The sequence below is a fragment of the Anabrus simplex genome, chromosome 1 (assembly GCF_040414725.1).
Source record: "Anabrus simplex isolate iqAnaSimp1 chromosome 1, ASM4041472v1, whole genome shotgun sequence".
Lineage (NCBI taxonomy): Eukaryota > Metazoa > Arthropoda > Insecta > Orthoptera > Tettigoniidae > Anabrus > Anabrus simplex.
The window spans coordinates 1,720,244,200-1,720,265,454 of NC_090265.1; the positions used below are offsets into that span (position 1 = coordinate 1,720,244,200).

General features: G+C 39.4%; 1 protein-coding gene across 1 annotated transcript in view; it reads right to left on the reverse strand.

The window, feature by feature from the left end:
- The window catches only part of LOC136864057 (potassium voltage-gated channel protein Shaw), a 754,891-nt gene that overhangs the window by 213,994 nt on the left and 519,642 nt on the right, over positions 1 to 21,255 (reverse strand). Inside the window, exons 5-6 of the mRNA XM_067140592.2 lie at positions 17,429 to 17,561; positions 2,150 to 2,329 (exon numbers count right to left, since the gene is read on the reverse strand). Coding sequence (XP_066996693.1) covers positions 2,150 to 2,329; positions 17,429 to 17,561 — 313 coding nt within the window. The remainder of the gene's footprint in view (positions 1 to 2,149; positions 2,330 to 17,428; positions 17,562 to 21,255) is intronic.

Consider the following 21,255-nt stretch of genomic DNA (forward strand, 5'->3'; position numbering starts at 1 on the left):
TAAAATTGAAACTACCGAGTTTGATAGCTGTAGTCGCTTAAGTGCGGCCAGTATCCAGTATTCGGGAGATTGGGTTCGAAACCCACTGTCGGCAGCCCTGAAGATGGTTTTCCGTGGTTTCCCATTTTCACACCAAGCAAATGCTGGGGTTGTACCTTAATTAAGGCCATGGACGCTTCCTTCCCACTCCTAGCCCTTTCCTGTTCCATCGTCGCCGCAAGACCTATCTGTGTCGGTGCGACGTAAAGCAACTTGCAAAAAAAAAAAAAAAAAAAGACTCTTTTTGAAATGTAATTTCTACCCCTTGTAATTTGACCTGTCTTTTCTCCGTAATTACTTTCTATATCGAGGTTCTTCTTCTTTATCCTAAAAGCTATATAGCCAGTGAAGTCTTCAAGCAGCTCCTGGTTTCACGACTGTCCTCGAGCTGTTTTACTAGATCTTCAAGGGCTTTAACGAACTCTTGCTCATCCTCCGATAAAAAATAGGATGTTGTGGGCTCAACGCTGGCCTTCAGACTGGCACATGATATCCGAGTTTTGATTGAGTTCATCAGTACATATTTGGGCGTAATATTTCATAATCTTTCAGAGAACAGTTGAAAATTCTTATCGCCTCGGCAGCATTGAGGCTAGAAGCAATGATTTCACCTTTCGCGTCACAGCTGTCGGAAGCGGATCGTCATAAAGCCTTCCGAACCCACGAAGCTGAGAAAGATAGCTTTCGATAATGTCTTGATTACTTCTGTCACCATTTATTTACGTCAGTGGTTTTAGGGAATACATGAAAGTGTATGTTTCGTTCCTTCGCGTGCCTGCTATGATTTGTGCAACCTGCAATGGCATGACAAAGCATACTGAAAAGTGTACACTGTTACTGCTTTTTACGTTTTACCTCATAAAATAAATACACACTGTTTCTTATACACCACAGATATGTTACTATCGTGATTTATTAGCACCTAGCTTCTGCGTGTACAGCGATTCTTATTCGAACTACCTCTATCTCATTCAGAGCAGATTCAACGCGAGGGTCCTGCGTGACGTCACAGCTCGGCTTTGCCACTGCGCACCTCTCTCGTGATCCCTACCTTGTATTCTACGTACCTTGACTTGTTCTTATATTCGTCATCGTATCAGTTTACACATTAATACTTTATCTTCTTAAATTATATTTGAAAATGTTGAACGAAGTTATGTGGTTGATTAGAAGTCATCAGTGGTTATCACATTACTTACGTTTTTGTACATTATTTAAGAAGTGTTTTAAGTGTTCTTTATTTTGTCGTTATATATTTTAATGTGTGTTTTATGTCTTGTGATAATGTATACTCTAAGCGATTTTAATAATTGTATATACATTGTATAACTTGCCAATGTTTAGAATTATAAGACTGAGGATGACCCCTGGTTGGGTTGAAACCGGTCCCTTAAATAGTGAAATGGTCTAAACATATTTTTGTCACTATTTTTTCCAAGTTGCTTTACTTCGCTCCGACTCAGACAGGTCTTATTGGCGACGATGGGACAGGAAAGGGCTGGGAGTGCGAAGGAAGCGACCGTGGACTTAATTAAAGTACAGCCCAGGCATTTGCCTGGTGTGAAAATGGGAAACCACGGAAAACCATTTTCAGGGTTGCCGACAGTAGGATTCAAACCCACTATTTCCCGAATACTGGATATTGGCCGTACTTAAGCGACTGCAGCTATCGAGCTCGGTTTCTGTCACTTTACTTGTAGAGTATTGAAAGGTGGATAACCTCATACCTGTTCTCCAGAGTGAAGGGCAGAATCTCAAATGACTCACTCTGTGTAGCTGTCAGTTCTCATTAGCTTTCAGCTGTAGAGAAAAGTCAGGTATACTCGAAATATGAGAATATTTTTTAGCATTTCCCGTTCTTTCATAAGGTCCTCATCTTTTTGAAGCACAGTTATTTTTCTGCGCGGCGGAATCTCTAAGAACATCACGAGAGGCTAGAAATAAAGATACACTCGAACAAAATGGGCACAATTGATCTGTATCCAGGTGAGAACACAGGACGACGTGAAGAACCACATTCCAGATGGCAGACGAGAACTAGAGGGTGCTCGGATCATGAATAAGCCTATCAAAAAATATTGTAACGTCAGACAGGTGCCTGAATTGTTACCTTAGCACCAGTGGAGGAGTAGGGCTCGTCGAACAGAGACCACACCCGAGGTTTGATACGCTGCCACCAGGACAGAGTGCCCGCGAAGTAGTCATCCTCGTATCCAAAGAGGTGTGCAATCTGTTCCTCGCTGGGTCGCTCAGCGTCTATGTCCAGCTTGTCCAGTATGGCGAGTGTGGTCTGAAACAAAGATAAAACAATTTCACGTGAATACTTCTTAGCTTATTTTTCTGCTTTATTCCTTTGATCTATAAGGTTATAAACCAGCTTCATGCTACGAAGAATCTAAAGCTGCAGCTTTGTAGTCCCTACAAATGCCTATTCGATACGCTAGCGCCTATTTTGGTTGTTGATGCCTTAAACTGCTCTTTATATATCATTTGTCCTCTTTTCGCCATACTCTTTTACTACTTGCAAACATTCTGCAGTTTTAACTTAAATGTTTCGGGAGCTTGTCACAGCCTGAAAACTGGTATGGAATTTGAGACCTTTCACCATGAAAGGATGAACTTGCCTAATGACATGATAAACTGGTCTCATAAGGCCGTTGTGTTCCGAAGGTTGTGTCCCATTTGCGATCACAGCAAAAGTTGTCCCATTTGCGATCACTGTAAAATTATCAGCAGCCTATCAGGGTTTTCCAACGTCCATGCAGCGAGGGGACTGCTAATTAGGGCGTACTCCTCACAACCTCTCTCCTGAAGGTTTGTTTTACGTCGCACTGACACAGATAGGTCTTATGGCGACAATGGGATAGGAAAGGGCTAGGAGTGGGAAGGAAGCGGCCGTGGCCTTAGTTAAGGTACAGCCCCAGCATTTGCTTGTTGTGGAAATAGGAAACCACGGGAAACCATCTTCAGGGCTACCGATACTGGGATTTGAACCCACTATTTCCCGAATGTAATCTCATCTTTTCGCGCTATCGTTATGGAATTATAATTTTTCAACTTATTTTAATCTAAACATTTTCTTAACATTAAGTTCGGGAATCTTGTACATCTAATCCGAGAGTATAGACAAAAATTATAATTTTATTTATATATATGTGAAAGTAGGCTGAGTGGCCGTCCTTTTGAACGCGCTACGGCTATGGAGCCAAGTTCTGCATTCGGGAAACGCGTGGGTTCGAACCCCACCGTCAGCTGCTCTCCGAATGGTTTTCTGTAATTTAATACTTTCACTTCCAGGTAAATGCCTGTACAGTTCCTATCCGTAGGCCAGAGCTGTGTCCTCCCACCCCTTACTCAATTTCATTCACCATAACACATTTCATCTTCATTAGCTCCTCAACTGAAGTTGGTGCCAGGAAGGGCATCCGGCCGTAGAAACATCCCATATAAATTAATCTCTCTCATCCCGACCCAGTATCAAGAAATGAGACTAAGTGGTAGACGTACATACAGATAGATGAAAGTAGGCTAATTATATTTTGAGCAACTGCTTAATTAACGTGTCAGTATGAATAATCGAACAGTCTGAGCATTATTTAAGCAGTAATTTAATAGTGTCCCCTATTGTATAAGAAAGTGTAAATTAACTGTCAAGTTTGAGACTAGCTACAATTGCTTCAAGAAAGGACAGCAAAATACTTTGTTTTGAAGTTGGGAAGTGTAAAATTGAACGGTTTTAATACGCCCATTTTTTGTCCTACTTCTTAAAACTCATTTAACCACCTTTACATCCACAGCCGTATGGTAACTATAAATAAAAGGTCCATTTGAGACCTGTTTATTCTCTGTTAGTCCCGATATTAACGCATCAGTCCCAAACGGTACATATAAGTAATTTAATCAGTTTCAGATTACGATTCGTAAGAATCCTAGTATGTAAGTTACTGTAGTATGTAGTATGTAAGTAGTAAGTAGTAAGTAGTAAGTAGTATGTAGTATGTAAGTTACTGTAGTTTCGCCAGTTACTTGAGGGATGTCTTCCTGTACCAGTTCTTCAGTAGGGCATTCCCTCACAGTAACCTGTACCTGACTGTCTGTATGTCACTGATGAGACTGATCGCAAATGGGACGACACGGTTCCGAACGTAGACCATCATGGAACTTCCATATGAAAGGACAAAAGGAATGGAAGTGAATCACTAATTCTAGGTCTGTTATACGGAAAACTTTAAAACGAAATGCCGTTTAATCGAAACGAGCGAAAATAATTATTTTCTGTAAAAACGAATTGAAGACTCCACTTCCAAAACTGCCTACATCCTTAATAAACGTTTTTGTGAAATTCGCGTAAAACTAATAACTCCCTTAATATTGGTGATAGTGGCCAACATTTTGCAGTTTTATAGCTGGGTGAATACACATTTATTAAGCCATAATTATGAAAATCATCACTCGATATTTGACAAGTTATTAAAGATTTATGGTTGGATGTAGAAAGTTTTGGAATTCTACACTGAAATGAGAAAGTTTTGAAAATGGCTTTATCATTTGGATTAAAATAATATTATAATTATATACATCCCTGCAAGCAGAAATCATAAATCATATAAATATAACTGTCTAGAAAAACTGGCAGATTGATCAGAAACCCGGCGAAGAGGCATATTCTTCTGACAATCAAATGATAATTGAACTGTATTTTCCTTAGTAGTATTAAGGTCTTTATAAAATGCGTTTGCCTTCCGCGTATGCACCCTAAACATTGGCATGATTTCGATTTTTTAACGAGGCACTTTACATGTGACAATTAGGCCGTTAAGTCTCATGCACTCAGAGCAGGCATCCGTTGCTGCAGATTTGGAGCCAATATTGTCCAGTTTTTACAAAATAACCTACAGTAACTGGATTTCCTGGTCGAATGCCTTTGACGGAACACCTTCTTTAAGAATACTTTGAGATATATGCTTCAATATGAATTTATCTTGGTCTATTTTTTGAATAGTTAGCATAAAAAACTGCATGAAATTTTTGTGCATCGTGCATTGTAAAATCGCCACAGCCATAAACACACTGCTTTTGATTACATCCTGGAATATTCGCTAGAGAAGTAAGCCTATATCTGGAAAGAAATAGTGGGATTGAGTGGCTCAGACGGTTCAGGCGCCAGCTTTCTGACCCCCAACACGGCAGGATCGATCCTGGTTCAGTCCGGTGGTATTTGGTGTTCATATACATCAACCCCTTGCGGTATATTTACTGGCATGTAAAGGAACTCCTGCGGGACTAAATTTCGCCACCTCGGCGTCTCCGAAAATCGTTAAAGTAGTTAGTAGGAGGTAAAGCCAATAACATTATTATTATTATTATTATTATTATTATTATTATTATTATTATTATTATTATTGTACCGGGAGGTACACCTCAACGCCACGCATTCTAAATTAGCGCCAAAATGAACTCCTCCATCGATCACAAGTGGAACTAATAACACAACAAATTGGAACTTTAATCAGAAGATGTCACCACCGAAATATTTTGTAATTTTGTTATTGTCCAGTTTCCTAACCTGAGTGAATTCCTCCTTGTTTTGTTTGCCATTCATTAAGAAGTTTGGACATTTTTCTACATATGACACCACCAAAAAATTTAGGATCAGGCCCTCTGGTGCAAAGTGAAAGAACTTATAATTTAAAGAAGTTTTGTATTTCTAGGTTTTTGTAACTGATTGATGTTCATTTATTTTTGGGTTAGCAATATTTTTCATCTTTCCGCCAGTTTTGAATCTAGTCAATCAATAATTTCTGTAATTAATTTTCAACCTATCACAGGCTTCTTGTTCGATTCTGAGTGTAACTTTGAGATTAACCAATTAAATTAAGAGGGTGTGGCTAGTTTAGTCTTGAATGATCTCAAACCTTCCCTGAGGGTTAATAAACTGCGGCTTTTGACGTTCCTTGGCCAATTGATCATCGTCTATCTGAGTGTGTGTGTGCTTAAGCAGGAGGCGGCCGGCCTCTTTCGTCGGCAGCTAGAACATCTACAAGGTAATGGCCACATAACTTTATTCTTTCTTGCTACCTCCACAGTTTAATCCGAGAGAAAGGTCCGAATCATTAACTATGTAACCTACTTTTCTAAAGTGTAAATCATCTTTCGGCTAATGTAAACACTTCGTAAACCCTTTAATTGTAAATCGGGGATAGAGAGTGAATTACCCTCTCGAGCTCTCTTTCATCTTGGTTTGAGGTGACTACGCTTTATAACTGTTCTTCATTCTGTAATGTGATACCGTAATTTATATACGAGTCACCTCAGTAGTTGGGGAATAGCCCCTGTTTCATCGGCCTAAAGCCCTTTAGGTTTTTAGGTTTTCATTGTCTTGGAGCGCAGTGTATGCCTCCATTCCTTTTGTGTTTGGGCCAGTTATTTAACCTCTTCTATTCCATGAAGGGCCCATAGGTTGGATATTAAATACGCCTGTATAAAATCATTTTTCAAATTATAAGTTGTGCCTTGAGAGGCCAGTGATTGCCTTGAGTAGGCTTCGAAAACTGAGAGCCTGTTAGCTCCTTTTCAAAACTTTTGTGAGATTAACGAGTGCCTCTAGAAGGCTAGAAATTGTATTTTGGGAGCAAGTGCTCCATGAATTAGGGGATTTCTGTCCCTGAACAAATTTGTGCTCTTTTGTAAATTTGATCTGGGATCTCAGAAACTGTAAAGCGAGGGGCCTGAATCCCAGGATCTGTAAAGTTCACTAATCTTGAATTTCCCTAGTCTTGTCTCAAGATTATCATTGTACCTGATGTTTCATTGTTATGAAAAATTGTTAGGTTTGAAGTACTAAAAGAAATATAACCTTTGTTAAAGTTTTAAATCAATTCTTGATATCGTAGTTAGACCCATTCAAGCCCGCACCTTCTTTAACCTCTTTCTGCTCCACGGGTGACCCTGGAACAATTATTATTATTATTATTATTATTATTATTATTATTATTATTATTATTATTATTATTATTATTATTATTATTATTTTACCGCGAGGGTACACACACCCCGTTCAACAACTGGTGCAAGAAGTTTGGACATTTCTTCACAGATGTCTCTACCAAAATAGCGTATGTTATGCCCTCTAGTGTGAAGAGGAACTATTAAAATTTCGAAGTAATTCGTTATTTTAAGGTTTCCTAAACTGAGTTGATTTGTTTTTGTTTTTTGGTGTATCACAGTCGTCAACCCTTCGATCTCTTTCTGCCAAATTCAAAATTTACCAATAAGAAACTTTGTAGGTGTATTTTTCCACCAATTATGGGTTTCTTGTACATATTTAATTATCCAATAAAAAATGGGGTGTGCCTGGTCTTAGTCCAGATCTTCCTAGAACCTTCCTCTTGGGTATAAAAGCTGGCAATTTTTCGAGCCACCTCGTCTTCTTGAATATCCAGTTTACTGAGTGTGTGCTAATTGTAGAGGCGAGGGCGTCTCGCCCTTCATCGAGCTTTTCTGCAGACTAAGTTAATGGCAGCCATTTAATATCTATGTGATAGCCCATGAAAGCTATCTCGAGGGGAAAGTTCACTGTCTTTAATTATGTAACCTTTATTTCTCCAAAGGAGATCTGGAATATAATGTTGTAGGTTTAAGTTTTATGAATTTAAGGGGATCCATAGAAAACAAAGTAAAGTAAATTCGTATCCTCATCTTTAATAATGTACATTTCATCTCCCAATGTAAATCTCAAAACTAGCCTAGAAACTTAGCCTAAATTCGGCAATAGAGAGTGTGAAACCCTCTCGAGTTCCCTATCAACTTGTATTTGAGGTGACTATGTTTTTGTAACCGTTTTCAGTCTGTAGATTTTGTAACTTAAATTTTCTCCGCCTAGTCCCCTCTGTAGCATAGGACTAGCCTCTGGAACGTCGGGCCATAAGCCCATTTAGGGTTTTAGCTTCCATTTGAAATTTCAAGGAGTGCAAGTGTCCGCCTCTGCATCATTTTGAAATTGTGAGACCCGTCTCCTGGACTACTGAGCGGACGGAGCAATAATGCTCAAGTAACATTTGTAAAAGTTGGGAGCTTGTAGCTCAGATTGTTGACTTGTGGATTTTTCTGATTTCTCCAAAATTGTTACTAAACTAACAACTTAATCCTGTATCTGAAATTGTGTACTGTCGCTGAGCGACTGGTTTTGTTAACATTTTGTATTTGAAAAAATAAAACAGTTCGAAAGAAAAATAACTTTAATTTTGAAGCTTTTAATTAATCGTTTGATTGTAGTAGAGATAGACCCATTAATTCCCATACCTTCTTTCACCTCTGCGATTATTATTATTATTATTATTATTATTATTATTATTATTATTATTATTATTATTATTATTATTATTATTATTATTATTGGCGTTGCACCGAGTCAAGAAAAAATGCGCGAGAGTCGTCTACGATAATTTGGACATGTACTAAGGGCAGACGCCAACACTATCGCGAAGACGGGTTACATGTTAGAAGTCGCCGGTAGGAGACCAAAAGGACGACCAAAACAGCGATGGCCCGCTACCCTTCACACAAAGACCTGAAGAACGTCAATCTCCACCCTGACATGGCCGAGGACAGAACTCAATGGAGACAACGAATCCAAGTAGTGGACCCCGCCAGCAGGATGACAAACGCTGATGAAAAAGGCGATTATTATTATTATTATTATTAACAAGGAATACATTAAAAGTAATTAATACTGATATTTTGTATTTATACTAACTATTCAATTTACTCGAAATTGTTTAAATCATTAAGACTCGCACCCTCGGAGTTAAAAATTATATTTGCCCTTACCTATTATATTTCTCTTTGCTTTTCTTCCATTTTGACGGATCATTCAGTCTCTTTCGTCTTCTACCAGGAGGTGATAGCAATATAGCTTGAGCAGTGTTAGTAATTCTTGAAAATATGAGCTTAAACTGATCTTGTAGTAAAAATTAAAAGAAGGACGGAAAGAGTTTCGGAACCCATACAACAAATAATAGTAATCTTGCTTATGGATTGAAAAAGTTCTGAAAACAATTCACGTAGGGAAAGAAGGTGTTTTGGAGCAGTACGCATGGTGGAAGAAGACGGTTCTGAAAAATTACATCAACTTTGAAGCTAAGTTACGCAGAGGAATAATAAGTTTATCCATGAAATTGGTAACAGATTTGTTAGATCCTGCCTTGTTGACATGAGTATGTCTTATGGCTCACGGTCATTCAAAAATTTATGTAATGTAACGCGACAAAATGTGTTACGGAAGTGACGACACATTAGTTGTTACCGTAGGCCTTGGTCACCAAACATGCTGCGGCTATGGATTTGTATGAATAGAGTGTGTTGAAACAGAAAATGTACCGTCAGTGACGTTAAATTAGTCGTTACCGTAGGCCTTGGTCGCCAAGGATGCTGCGACTACAAGTTTAGTTCCTTTGACGTAGAATTATCTCCGTACACATCTTTGTGAAATGATGCAAATTAATCCGTTCGTTATCAATATTTAAGTTTTACTTATAAATACACATTCATGATCATTAGCTTTTTGGCTAAGGGAAAAGTTTATTTTTGTTCCCAGTCTTTCTGTAAGAGGGGCTGGAAATGGAATAATTTCATTTCTGTATTTGATTTGTACGTTATAAATTTTGCATTTTTTTCATATCTTGGCCTATATAATCTTAACCCTCTACTGCATACTGTTGCCATTAGGCAACAAATAACTTTTCACCTGTGTAAATTGATAAATATTATAGACAGAGGTAGTTTTACGGCACACCTTCAACTGTACATTCAATTAAACACATATCCCAGTGATGCCTTTTTTTAAATTATTATTATTATTATTATTATATATACACATAACATAAAACAAAACAGCCCTACAGGTACTCCTTCCACCCCGTCAACATCCACGCGAACCAACCACCGTTTATTTTACGTGGGCCCTCCCCATCATATTACCACAGGCTTCAGGAGTACCTCTGGCTCAACCTCAAAGACATTACCGACCTATGGTCGTGCAAGTATACTTGCGCCCTGCAATACGTACCCATGGCCAGTAGGCAGTAATGTTCGGTCTTTGAATGTTAAAAGCTTAGCGTAAAATCGCGGAAAATCGTATATATATTCCAATATGGCAATCCACATCACATACGAGTGTTAAGCTATTAGGCCCAGTTAAGAATTGCTGGTATATCTAAACCACCAAGCGTATGTTGAACATTAAAGCTTGAAATTTTCTTCACCAAACGGAAACGAAAAATAATTCATGCAGTAGAGGTTTAAGCTTAGATAATTATCTGATAACTTTTATTTCGTATATGGTATTATGCAGAATGGCCCTTAACCCTAAACCGGGCGCGCTGGTGAATTTCGTTCCCCAACCTTCGTATTTCATCTTTAGTTTTTAGTTCCTAAGAGCTACAGCCGTGGCGCTGCTAGTACCTTCCGGCGAAGTCTTATCGATATTCTCAGTGTAGCGGTATCTGTCCAGGAAATTGTACGTGTCACGCTATTCGACCTTGACTCGCACGTGCCGTCATTTGGTGAACTTTCTTCACCACGCGCCCGGACATGTAAGTAAAATTGTATAATAATAATAATGTTATTTGTTTTACGTCCCACTAACTACTTTTTAAGGTCTTCGGAGACGCCGAGGTGCCGGAATTTAGTCCCGCAGGAGTTCTTTTACGTGCCCGTAAATCTACCGACACGGGGCTGTCGTATTTGAGCACCTTCAAATACCACCGGACTGAGCCAGGATCGAACCTGCCAAGTTGGGGTTAGAAGGCCAGCGCCTTAACCGTCTGAGCCACTCAGCCCGGCAGTAAAATTGTACATTAAACGTTCTTGGAGTTTCATTATTTTAAAATGTAGACTATAGGGCAGTGGTAAAGAAGTAGGGGACTGGAAATAATAATGATATTGCATTGAAAATTACTCACATGTGTTTAGGACTCCATTTTGAATATTATTAGGTCCCGAAATGTAGCATTATTAGTGATTTTGTGCGTAATATAGACTGGTTACTTTGACTTTACAACAAAGCAAGGAATTTCAGATAGGTGAGAAGCATGGAAGTTACAACATAAAGCATGGATGTTACAACTCCTCTAATTTAGTAGCTGTAATTTATCTTTGCAAATTCAGGCCAACCTCTGTCATAAGGGGACCACACTCCCTTCGAGAGGCTCTAAACTATCGCCGCGGCGCATACTGCCCGCACGGCAAGAAAAAAGTATAATTTAGGGGCTCTAACCTATCTTTGCAAAATCCAGGCCAAGCTCTGTCATAACAATAACATATTTGCATTGTAACTTCCATGCTTTATGTTGCTTTCCAATGTCAAAGTAACCAGTCTATTCCATAACATCTCTGGAAACAAACAAAGATGGCTATCATGAACACATCTTTATACTTAATATGTGCAATTATTACCAATATTACCGACAAAATCACTAAGAATGCCACATTTCGGGACCTAATAATATTCAAAATGGAGTCCTGAACACAAGTTAGTAATTTTCAATGCAATATTATTATTATTTCCAGTCCCCTACTTCTTTACCGGAGCAGACTATAGAGGAAACAAAAGTAACTATCTATTTTTATTGCAGGACGAAGTTTGTGAAGGATGAAGACATATAAACGCTGTTACAGGAATTATCTGATGAGGAGGCAGGATCTGAAGGAGCTAAAGTTTGTGATTTTTCTGATGGTGAAGATGAAGTGGTAAATTATTCAGACATTGATCATGACAATGAGAGTGAACAAGAAGGTGATTTAGGCGTAGTTGGTAGCTATGAAGACGACGAACTAGGGAATGTGGTGCACCACTAGCTTTTCAAGGGCTATCTCTAGGATTGAAAAATCTTTCGTTCCAACTCACGAATACGTGGTTGGTTGAACGAGCTAAGATAGGAACACTGCCTCTGGATATCCGGTCAGTGTTATCCTCATACCACAGGAAGAAATATTAGAAGAAACAAAAGTGCCATCGAAGAGAGGACGATGCATTCACTGTGAGCGGAAACAAAATCAAGTCACCACAATGAAGTGTAATCAGTGTCATAACTTTGTGTGGAAAGCACACTCTAAAAGATGCATTAGATGTGTAAGCTGTGAGAATAATGATAATGATTAATGAAAATTGTTAGAAGTGTTTCATTTTAAGGTCTCATGTGTTAAGTATTCATCTGTTTCAATTTTATTTTCAGTCTTCTACCCATGAACATTTTTACCTTTTATTATTATATGTATGTACTCTCACTTGTAATTTGTGTTTTAATTATTATGTCTAACGATTATAATGCACATAAGGAGTAACAATATCAGTCGTGTAAGAGTTAGTACTTGTTAACCAGTTGCTAAGACTAAGAAAAATGAATGCTGAACGAAATTCACCACGCGCCCGGCAATGAAACATTTATAGGCGTTCCCGCTTTAGGGTTAATAGGACGTATTATTTCACATATAATGAGATCTGAGTGATTGTGTTTGAGGTTAAACAGTGGGTAAATTTCTCGGAAACTCTAACCTATTTTCAATTCATTCTAGTACCTTGTACACTATGGCTTTGGTAATTACATATCTTCCTAGAAAACTTTCTTCTGATAACAGAAAAAAGTACTCTTTTAGTATGGGTCGTCCTTTGCGTTCTTCAGGTTTAAAATAGTTTTCATACAGCAGTAAAGCTTGTAACATATGTCTACTTCATGTAACCATTTTTGACATTTTAATAGTTGTTAAGAGGTTTAACACAGACCTGTGGCCATTTTAATTTGACATAAGTATTAACAATTTGTTAGAGTTACCAATTCTTGATAAGACAGCCATTTTGTCTTCTTAACAGGAGTGTTAACACTTAACATTCGTTAAAGAAATTGGGCTATAGTATGGTACAGGAGTACAGGTTATAAGCTACAGTATAATAATTCATTGAAAATTAAAAAATATATAAATTACAGTGTCATGAAATAAAAGCAATGGACCTACACTATAATTGCTTGGAATGGGGTGGGTAGAGGAAGGGGCATGATATGTTGAGTAGTGGGTGGCGTTGAGGAGAACATAACCGGATGTACGTCACATTTCCGGAAGTACGTCGCCGAGCTATTTAAATTCAGAACCGAGCGACTACTAGGTCACCAGCTCGGATGGCACAGACAATTTAGTTTCATCTCTATCTTTGGTTTCCACGTCCTAGGTCAAGAAGGCTTGAGGAAGGATGTGACATGTGAGCTGATCTCCCAGTGGAGAGATGTGTGTGTTCTGTTTACTACGGAGCGGTGGCATGCTGGTTCCCGGAAAGACATTTCTGGGATCATTAATGAACAAGTGATTGGTGGTGATTATTGTTTTAAGAGGAAGTACAACTCGGCAACCATCCTCTATATAACACTAATCAGAGAGAGAAAATGGAAGGGGTCCGACATTTCGAAAAAATGAAGGTATCGACCAAAGGAAAACAAGGGCCACGATGGGCGTGAAAATGAAAGACTCCCTCGACCTGGAGTGTTCCATTAACATCGGGGTTGGAAAAGAACCAAGGAAGGTCGGAGAGGGTAGATGAAAGTGAGGAGCTGGAACTATGAAAATACAGTTGGTATTCATGAGGATAGATTGGGGCAAACATTCATTTGTAGGACGAGGAGTAAATTATTAAGGGAAATGTTCGATAAATTTCCAAGTAAGTTGAAAATATTTAATAAAAAGCAGCGAAATTTCTTGCCAGATGATCCTCTTCAGTCTCGACAGGTGTCTCATACACAAACCTTTTTACATGGCCCCACAAGAATAAAGGTCGATTCACACATCTCCGGGACGTGACGGCGCTTTCCGTGACGTGATGGCATCTTCCGTGAAAATGAAATGTCGTCGCCATGTAAACGAAGGGATGAGTTCCAACACTTCCGCTGACGTCATTCGCCGTGACTTTCAGTGCTTCTCCGTGATCCGTGCCGGCAATACGCATTCGCTCGCCGACGATAATTTCTCGTTTTCACGGACATGATTTCTCTCTTCCCGCCTTCCTGCTTCTCTGCTTTATTCGAGTACTGAGGTTATCTGTGTACGTTTGAACTGTTCTTTACCTCCCAAAATGAAGGACAAACTGTTGATTGAATTAGTGAAGGCACACTCTTTTCTATATAATTTAGCTGATTCGAAATATATGGATAGTTGTTTCAAGACGCGTGTATGGGACGCAATTGGCGAGAAAATGTAAGCTGAAGGTAGGTAACTAACATTTTTTGCTTTTAAGATTAAGAAAATCAGTCTGTCTATACATAGGCACCGACTTTGGCGCGGCAAGGCACTTTCTGCCCCCAGCCTACAAAGTCAGGGTATTAACAATTAATCAACAATTTCATTTATTTAATTTTTCAAGTAATTATTATTTTTTCAAGTAATTGAAAGCAAATGTAGTGTATTCGTGAAATTATACTTCGTCATCCTACAAGCACTTATATAGAGTAGAAAACTCGCCTTCCTTACCCCTGCGTTTCCATATAGGATGAACCCACTGTTTCTTCCTCTCTTTCTCCTCTTCATCCAAGATTATAGCTATCATTAACAGTTCATCATCACAAAAAAAAATAAAACTCATCATAGAACACTTGATTGCCGACATATAACTGCACGGAACTGAAGTGTGGGAACAGAGGTAAAATATGCATGTCGGAAAGGACGGATACGGACGCGGAGAGCGCCGTCACGTCCCGGAGATGTGTGAATCGACCTTTAATAAGCTTAATTTTTGACTGTTGACCGCAATGGTATAGTGGATATGGCGTTGGTCTACTAATCCCAAGTTCAACGGGTTCAACCCCGACCGAGGTCGTTGGCTTTTAAGGGTGATTGAAGGTGACAACCCCATGTCGTTGGCTTCTGGCACGTTAAAGAACGTGTATTATTAATAACTTTTGACTTGAACGTTTCCCATTTGCCATCCTCCATCATTCCTGAAAGTCTGGAACATCATCACGGATACACCCTGTATAATATGGGGTGCAAATAATATAGTTTTCACGCTGTAGTAGAGCGAGGTCGGCGTCAGACTACCAAACCACTGGTCCGTGTTCGAATCTTGCGCGTGCCTTTTTTTGTTTTCTTGTTGTGATTAACTTTTTTCTGTAAATCTGATAATATTCTGATAATCGTTTTCTATGCATTTTTTCGTAGTAAAACATCGCGAGGTGTGATAAACAAACTTCATGTAATGTAATAGGAAGGGGAGTTAGAGACTGGAATAACTTACCAAGGGAGATGTTAAATAAATTTCCAATTTCTTTGAAATCATTTAGGAAAAGGCTAGGAAAACAACAGATGGGGAATCTGCCACCTGGGTGACTGCCCTGAATGCAGACCAGGATTGATTGATTGATTGATTGATTGATTGATTGATTGATTGATTGATTGATTGATTGATTGATTGATTGATTGATTGATTGATTGATTGATTGATTGATTGATTGATTGATTGATTGATTGATTGATACACTACTTTTGCGATATGCCTCTTGGGAAACACTTCATAAGATGATTTTATCGAAATTATACGTGGGTGGAGTCATAAGTCATGGCAACTACTTTTTTCTCGCGAATAGGAGACAACACGGAAAATCTAATACATGCATTTGGAAACGTACGGTATGTACTTGCGTATGATGCCACTAGATGGTGTATGTAAACAACAGTGTGGGTGTAAGCATGCCCCCAATTTGAGTGTGTGCGTGAGAGCGTCACAAAATGGAAGTCAACAAGCAGGAGCAACGATCGTATATTAAAATAGCTGTTCTCCGCGGCAGAAATGCACGCCAATGCCATGCAGAGCTGCGGGAAGCATTACGTGTGCATGTCATGCCTATACAACAGTGGCGAGGTGGTTATGGTAATCCTGGCGTACGATGTTCAAGGTGTTCTTGTGTGTCATCCAGTGCGTGAGGGATACACTGTCAATGCAGTTTATTACAGTTTTTTTTATACCAACTGCGCCGTGCAGTGCGAAAAAAAGGTCCAGATCTTTTGGAAAACGCTATAATCCTACACGATGACGCGACAGCTCACACAGCAGCCATCGTTCAGCGTCGGTAACAACGGTGGGGATTGGGAGGTTCTTCCACATCCGCCTTATTCGCCTGATCTGAGCCCATGTGACTACGATCTAATCCCCAAAGTCAAGAAGCCATTACGTGGACAAAGGTTTGCTAACAAAGAGGACACCGTAACAGCATTTCGGAGAGAGGTGTCACACATTAGCGATACACATGCAGCGAATGGTATTAAGCGCCTGCCCCACCGCTGGCAACGCACAGTGGAAACCTTGGATGATTATTTCGAAGGTCTGTAGCCAGTCGAGACCTGTCCTTTGTACGTAGTCCTGTGTATTTGCGTCCATACCATAATAAAATAATGTTTACCAATAGCCTGTGTTCTGTCACTTTCCTACGAGAATCTCCTGAAGTCAGAATTTGTCTTCATGCACTATGCATAAGTACATGCCCTATATTTCCAAATGCATATCTTAGATTTTTCGTGTTGTCACTTTTTCCCGAGAAAAAAATGATTGCCATGACTTATGACTCGACCCTCGTACAATCCATGGTTAATGGATAATGATATACTGTAATATCAGAAGTATCTTATACCTGTATTCCAGGACGAAAGTACTGACAAGTGAAAATAATTAAATATACTCCCCTCTGCTCCTTTGCAGGTGACGTGACAAACTGCATCATATATATATTCGAAGACCATATCCTTTGCTATCCCATTAAATCGTCAGTTTTGGACCCCATACTACATACATAAAATACGTTTCTGGTCGATCTTTCCATGTACAGCATTGAGAAAACTATTTTCCTTCATCAACTTTGTCTAACAAAACGCCGAAACACGTATCTCTTAATTTTCAATATAGAACGTCCCTGAAAAATGTTATAAAAATCGGTGAGGCACATGTCAGACCCTTCTTTGTAATCCCCCTTGTGGAGTCCAAAGTGACTTCGGTACTAAGTTGAACTGAGTGGTGTCGAGGTGGTGGTGGAAGAAGGCGAATAGAATTCTTAGACCAAGCAATAGATTACTGAGGGGCATAAACAAGTTGTTTTCGTAAGGAATTAGTGATTAATCTCAAAATACCATTTCCACCTTTAAGTTTGATTGTTTACTGGAAGCTACTATATACAAATATGCACGCAGAAGTACCTTGTACAGAGAGGGACATAGCGTCGCCGACTATTTTCCAGAGCACTTTCCGCTCAACAATTCCTTTGTAGATACTTGGGGTTTATCCTTAACGGGTGGGGAACGTAAGGCATGCAAGCAATTATCGTAGACTGATGTGTAATACAGTGGTAGTTGTTGACTATACCTGCGTGTCCCTGTGGACACTGTAAGTACTCCAGCAGCACGCCTCCACCTGGTTAGAGTCCAGCCCCCAGAACTCCAGCTCCTCCTCGAACAGCGGACCGCATACATTTGTGGGGTAGTGAAGTTTTCCTGTCCTGCAACACCAACAACACTAGTCAGCACCACTGCGAGCAACTCCATCAATTACAAAAGAAAATACACTGTCTCTATTTGACAAAAAGAATTCAAGAGAAATAATGTCAGCTGACAAGATAACATTACAATAGTTCAATAAAAATATGCAGTAATTTTCTTTCGACATAAATATGTCTCATGGTTGGAAGTCATCCGCAAAATTTCTGTAACGTAACAAAATGTATGGCAGAAGTGACATCACATTAGTTGTAACCATCGGCCTTGGTCGCCAAAGATGCCGCGGCTGTGGATTTGTATGCATAGAGTGTGTTGAAATAGGAAATGTATCGGCAGTGACGTGGCATTAGTCGTTAGTCTCCAAAGGTACTCTGTGGAATTATGGAAATAAATCGCTCGTTATCAATATTTGAGTTTCATTTATTGAAATGCATGTTCATGATGGTTAGCATTTCGCAAAGGGAAAAGTTTCTTTTTTGTTATTTAATGCGGTGTTTGACGCGCACAATATTTACTGCTGATGAATCTAGGGTTGTTATCATCGTAGACAACTTCCCACCAAAGTTTTCGAATTATTTTTTTGCGCGAGAGAAAACTTACTAAGAGTTGCACACAAAATGCATAAATTAAAATCAACGGCGCCTTAAATAATCAGCGAATAAGCAAAATAAAGTGCATTCTTAGTAAAAGACAGCCCAGTCTCGGTATCTAATGAATAACGCGAAGAGTCGAGTTTGGTATATCACTTGCTGATTCCTTGAAATATTTCAAATACATCACCTCAGACACTTCGCAATCTTGCAGTCTCTGCTCCAGGGATCGGAGATTCTTATTTTTTTCTAAAGTACAGACTCTTGGACTTCCAACAAACGACACAAAGTTTAACAGACTGGGTTTTCCACGCGAACAATTCAATCAGTTCCGGGTAAAAGTTCCATAACATTAGCAAGCGTCCTATCAGTCCATTTGGAGCTGTCACTCCCAATCAAGTTTGACTATTTCCCTTCTGAAATCCTATGTCCTCATCTGAAGTTGTTCGAGATATTCACTTCTGAAGCGAACATTAAAATTTTCATGTACTTTAGCACTGTACCGTCATTCCTTGTCCTGATAAGGGGCGTTACCGAGGGGGGGGGGATGAATTATTGTGGGTTAGAACACTCTAACCCATGTAATTTTTACAGAAAGAAAATAAACATTAAACTAAAGAAATATTCAGAAACATAATCGTAAAACCAACAGGTCTGTTGAATCTATTTTCTAAGAAGCCTGGAAAATAAGTTTTTTGATTGTTAACTGAACATACCATTCGGTGTAAAACTTTTGACCTTGTTCCTATTGCTCTTATTTTGTATTTTAATGTAAGACTTTGTAGTGCACTGCAATCTGAATATCAACATAATTCACTTGCATCAGAGCCCTTATAATGAATGCGCACACCACACACGCACAAACACCTTTATTATGTTCTACCATCATTTTTCAACTATCTCCCCCAACCCCCCAAATTGCCTGATCCTGGCTACGCTAATGATCCAGATTAATGTATGTATTCCACGATATCTAATTCTGGCATATCAGCTTCTTTTACATATTCAACAAACTAGTGAAGAAGTGATAGCGGTTGGTTGCTGGCCTCCATTCGCAATATACTCAAGAGGCCAGTCACATAGGACAGTTTCCATTTCGAAATACGATGAGGTAGATCTTCTCAAAACTTGTTTCAGTAGACCATTGGCGAGTACATCAACTTCCTCCCACTAGGCGGTGGCAGCCGGAATAAATATCCATAAACATGCGATGGACATGTTGCAAAATGTTCCAAAGTTTGGGCTGGGAAGACTTGCGAGAAAGGAGACGAGCTGCTCGACTAAGTGGTATCTTCCGAGCTGTCAGTGGAGAGGTGGCGTGGGAGGACTTCAGTAGAAGAATGTTTGAGTGGTGTCTTTAAAAGTAGGAAAGATTACAATATGAAGATAAAGTTGGAATTCAAGAGGGCACATTGGGGCAAATATTCGTTTATGGGAAGGGGAGTTAGGGGTTGAAATAACTTACCAAGGGAGATGTTCCATAAATTTCCAATTTCTTTGTTATCGCTTAAGAAAAGGCTAGGAAAACAACAGATAGAGAATCTGCCACCTGGGCGACTGCCCTAAATGCAGATCAGTAGTGATTGACTGAATCACAATATTCGTGAATCTTCGTCCAATCAACCTCCTGTAATAAATAATGTGCTCCTGTAAAATTAGATCCTTGATCACTGCCGATTCTAGTTTGTCTACCTGGACACGACATGAAACGACACCATAAAGTATGTGTCCAACCCTTGTCCCGTTTCTCTGCGGGGTCGTGTATAGAGTGACATGAAATTTCGTAGCGATTTTATACGACAGGATGCCCCTCCTGACGTTACTCTCATCAGAGGAGTTCATGAGTTTAAATGAAAGACTTGATATATGATATTAGGAAGGGAAGCAGAGCCAACACATAGCATACTCTCGACAAATAGCACGAAGAGATTTGTTCAGAGCTTAACTTACCCATCCGACGAACTCATCATCATCGACAACGTCATATGCCCTTCAGGATACCTGGGGTCAGTAGAGTGGAAGAAATAAGGTGGTGATGGTGATCTCTGTTTAAAAAAGAAGTAGGGCTACAACTATTCAACCATCGTCTATTAACACTGACCAGAGGAATAAATGGAAAGGGTCTGACACTTCCAAGAATGAAGGCATCGGCCAAAGAAAGACTAGGGCTATGAAAGGACGTAAAAATGAAGGGCTCCCTAGGGCTCGAGACATAATACCCTCGGGGTCGGAAAATAGAATTGATCAATGTTGGTCGGATAGGATAGATGAAAGTGAGGAGCCGTGGAAGCAATTTCAGGACTCAAACAAGGGCCCCGTTATCGTCGAAACACATCCGCAAGTTAAGAGTTGAGCAATGGCTCCATGTACGTGATAATTCAAATACTGCAGATCTTACATCTAGAGGGTGCAATAGGAAGAGACTTGCAGAACTATCGTGGTGGGAGGGGCATGTAAATGCCCATTATCTATTTGCGAATATGAAGAAAGAAAACTACAGGAAGACACAATAAAGGTTCGTATTACAGACAGTCCGACAACTTATCCGAATTCTTTCCTGGCCATAGAGACGTGAGATCAGGTAACAGAAAGGAGGCTAAATAAAGAGTAAGACTTAAGGAACGTTTGATCTTAGAAAGTGGCTATCCTTGTGCGGTCAGCTTGAACAGATTCACGTAGATCTTTTGACTGAGGATTGTATTGTGAGCTTTTAGGCATAATTGTCAAGAAATCTAAATATGTTCAGTTTTATTTAGTTAATATATACGAGGTTCACTTGAGGTGTTAGGATTGGGAAATGCACTGAAATACTGTTCCTTACGTTGTAGAGATGTGAACGACCCTGAACAGAGATTTTATGATGAGTATGTTAGAGAATCTCTACATTTGGTGTTTCTACGGAGGAAAAGAACTGTGCAGTTTCTCTACAGTTATGGTTCTCAGAAGAACAGGCTGTGGGCCAAAGTACCGAAGCACAGCATGTCGGGTTGGTTTTGGAAGCAAAACTCGTGATCCCCTTGTTTAGTTTATGTTGCATAACTCTTAAACAAACCAATAGGGTAAAGAGTTTTTTAGATACACTCCTGAGCCTCTATTGAAGATACAC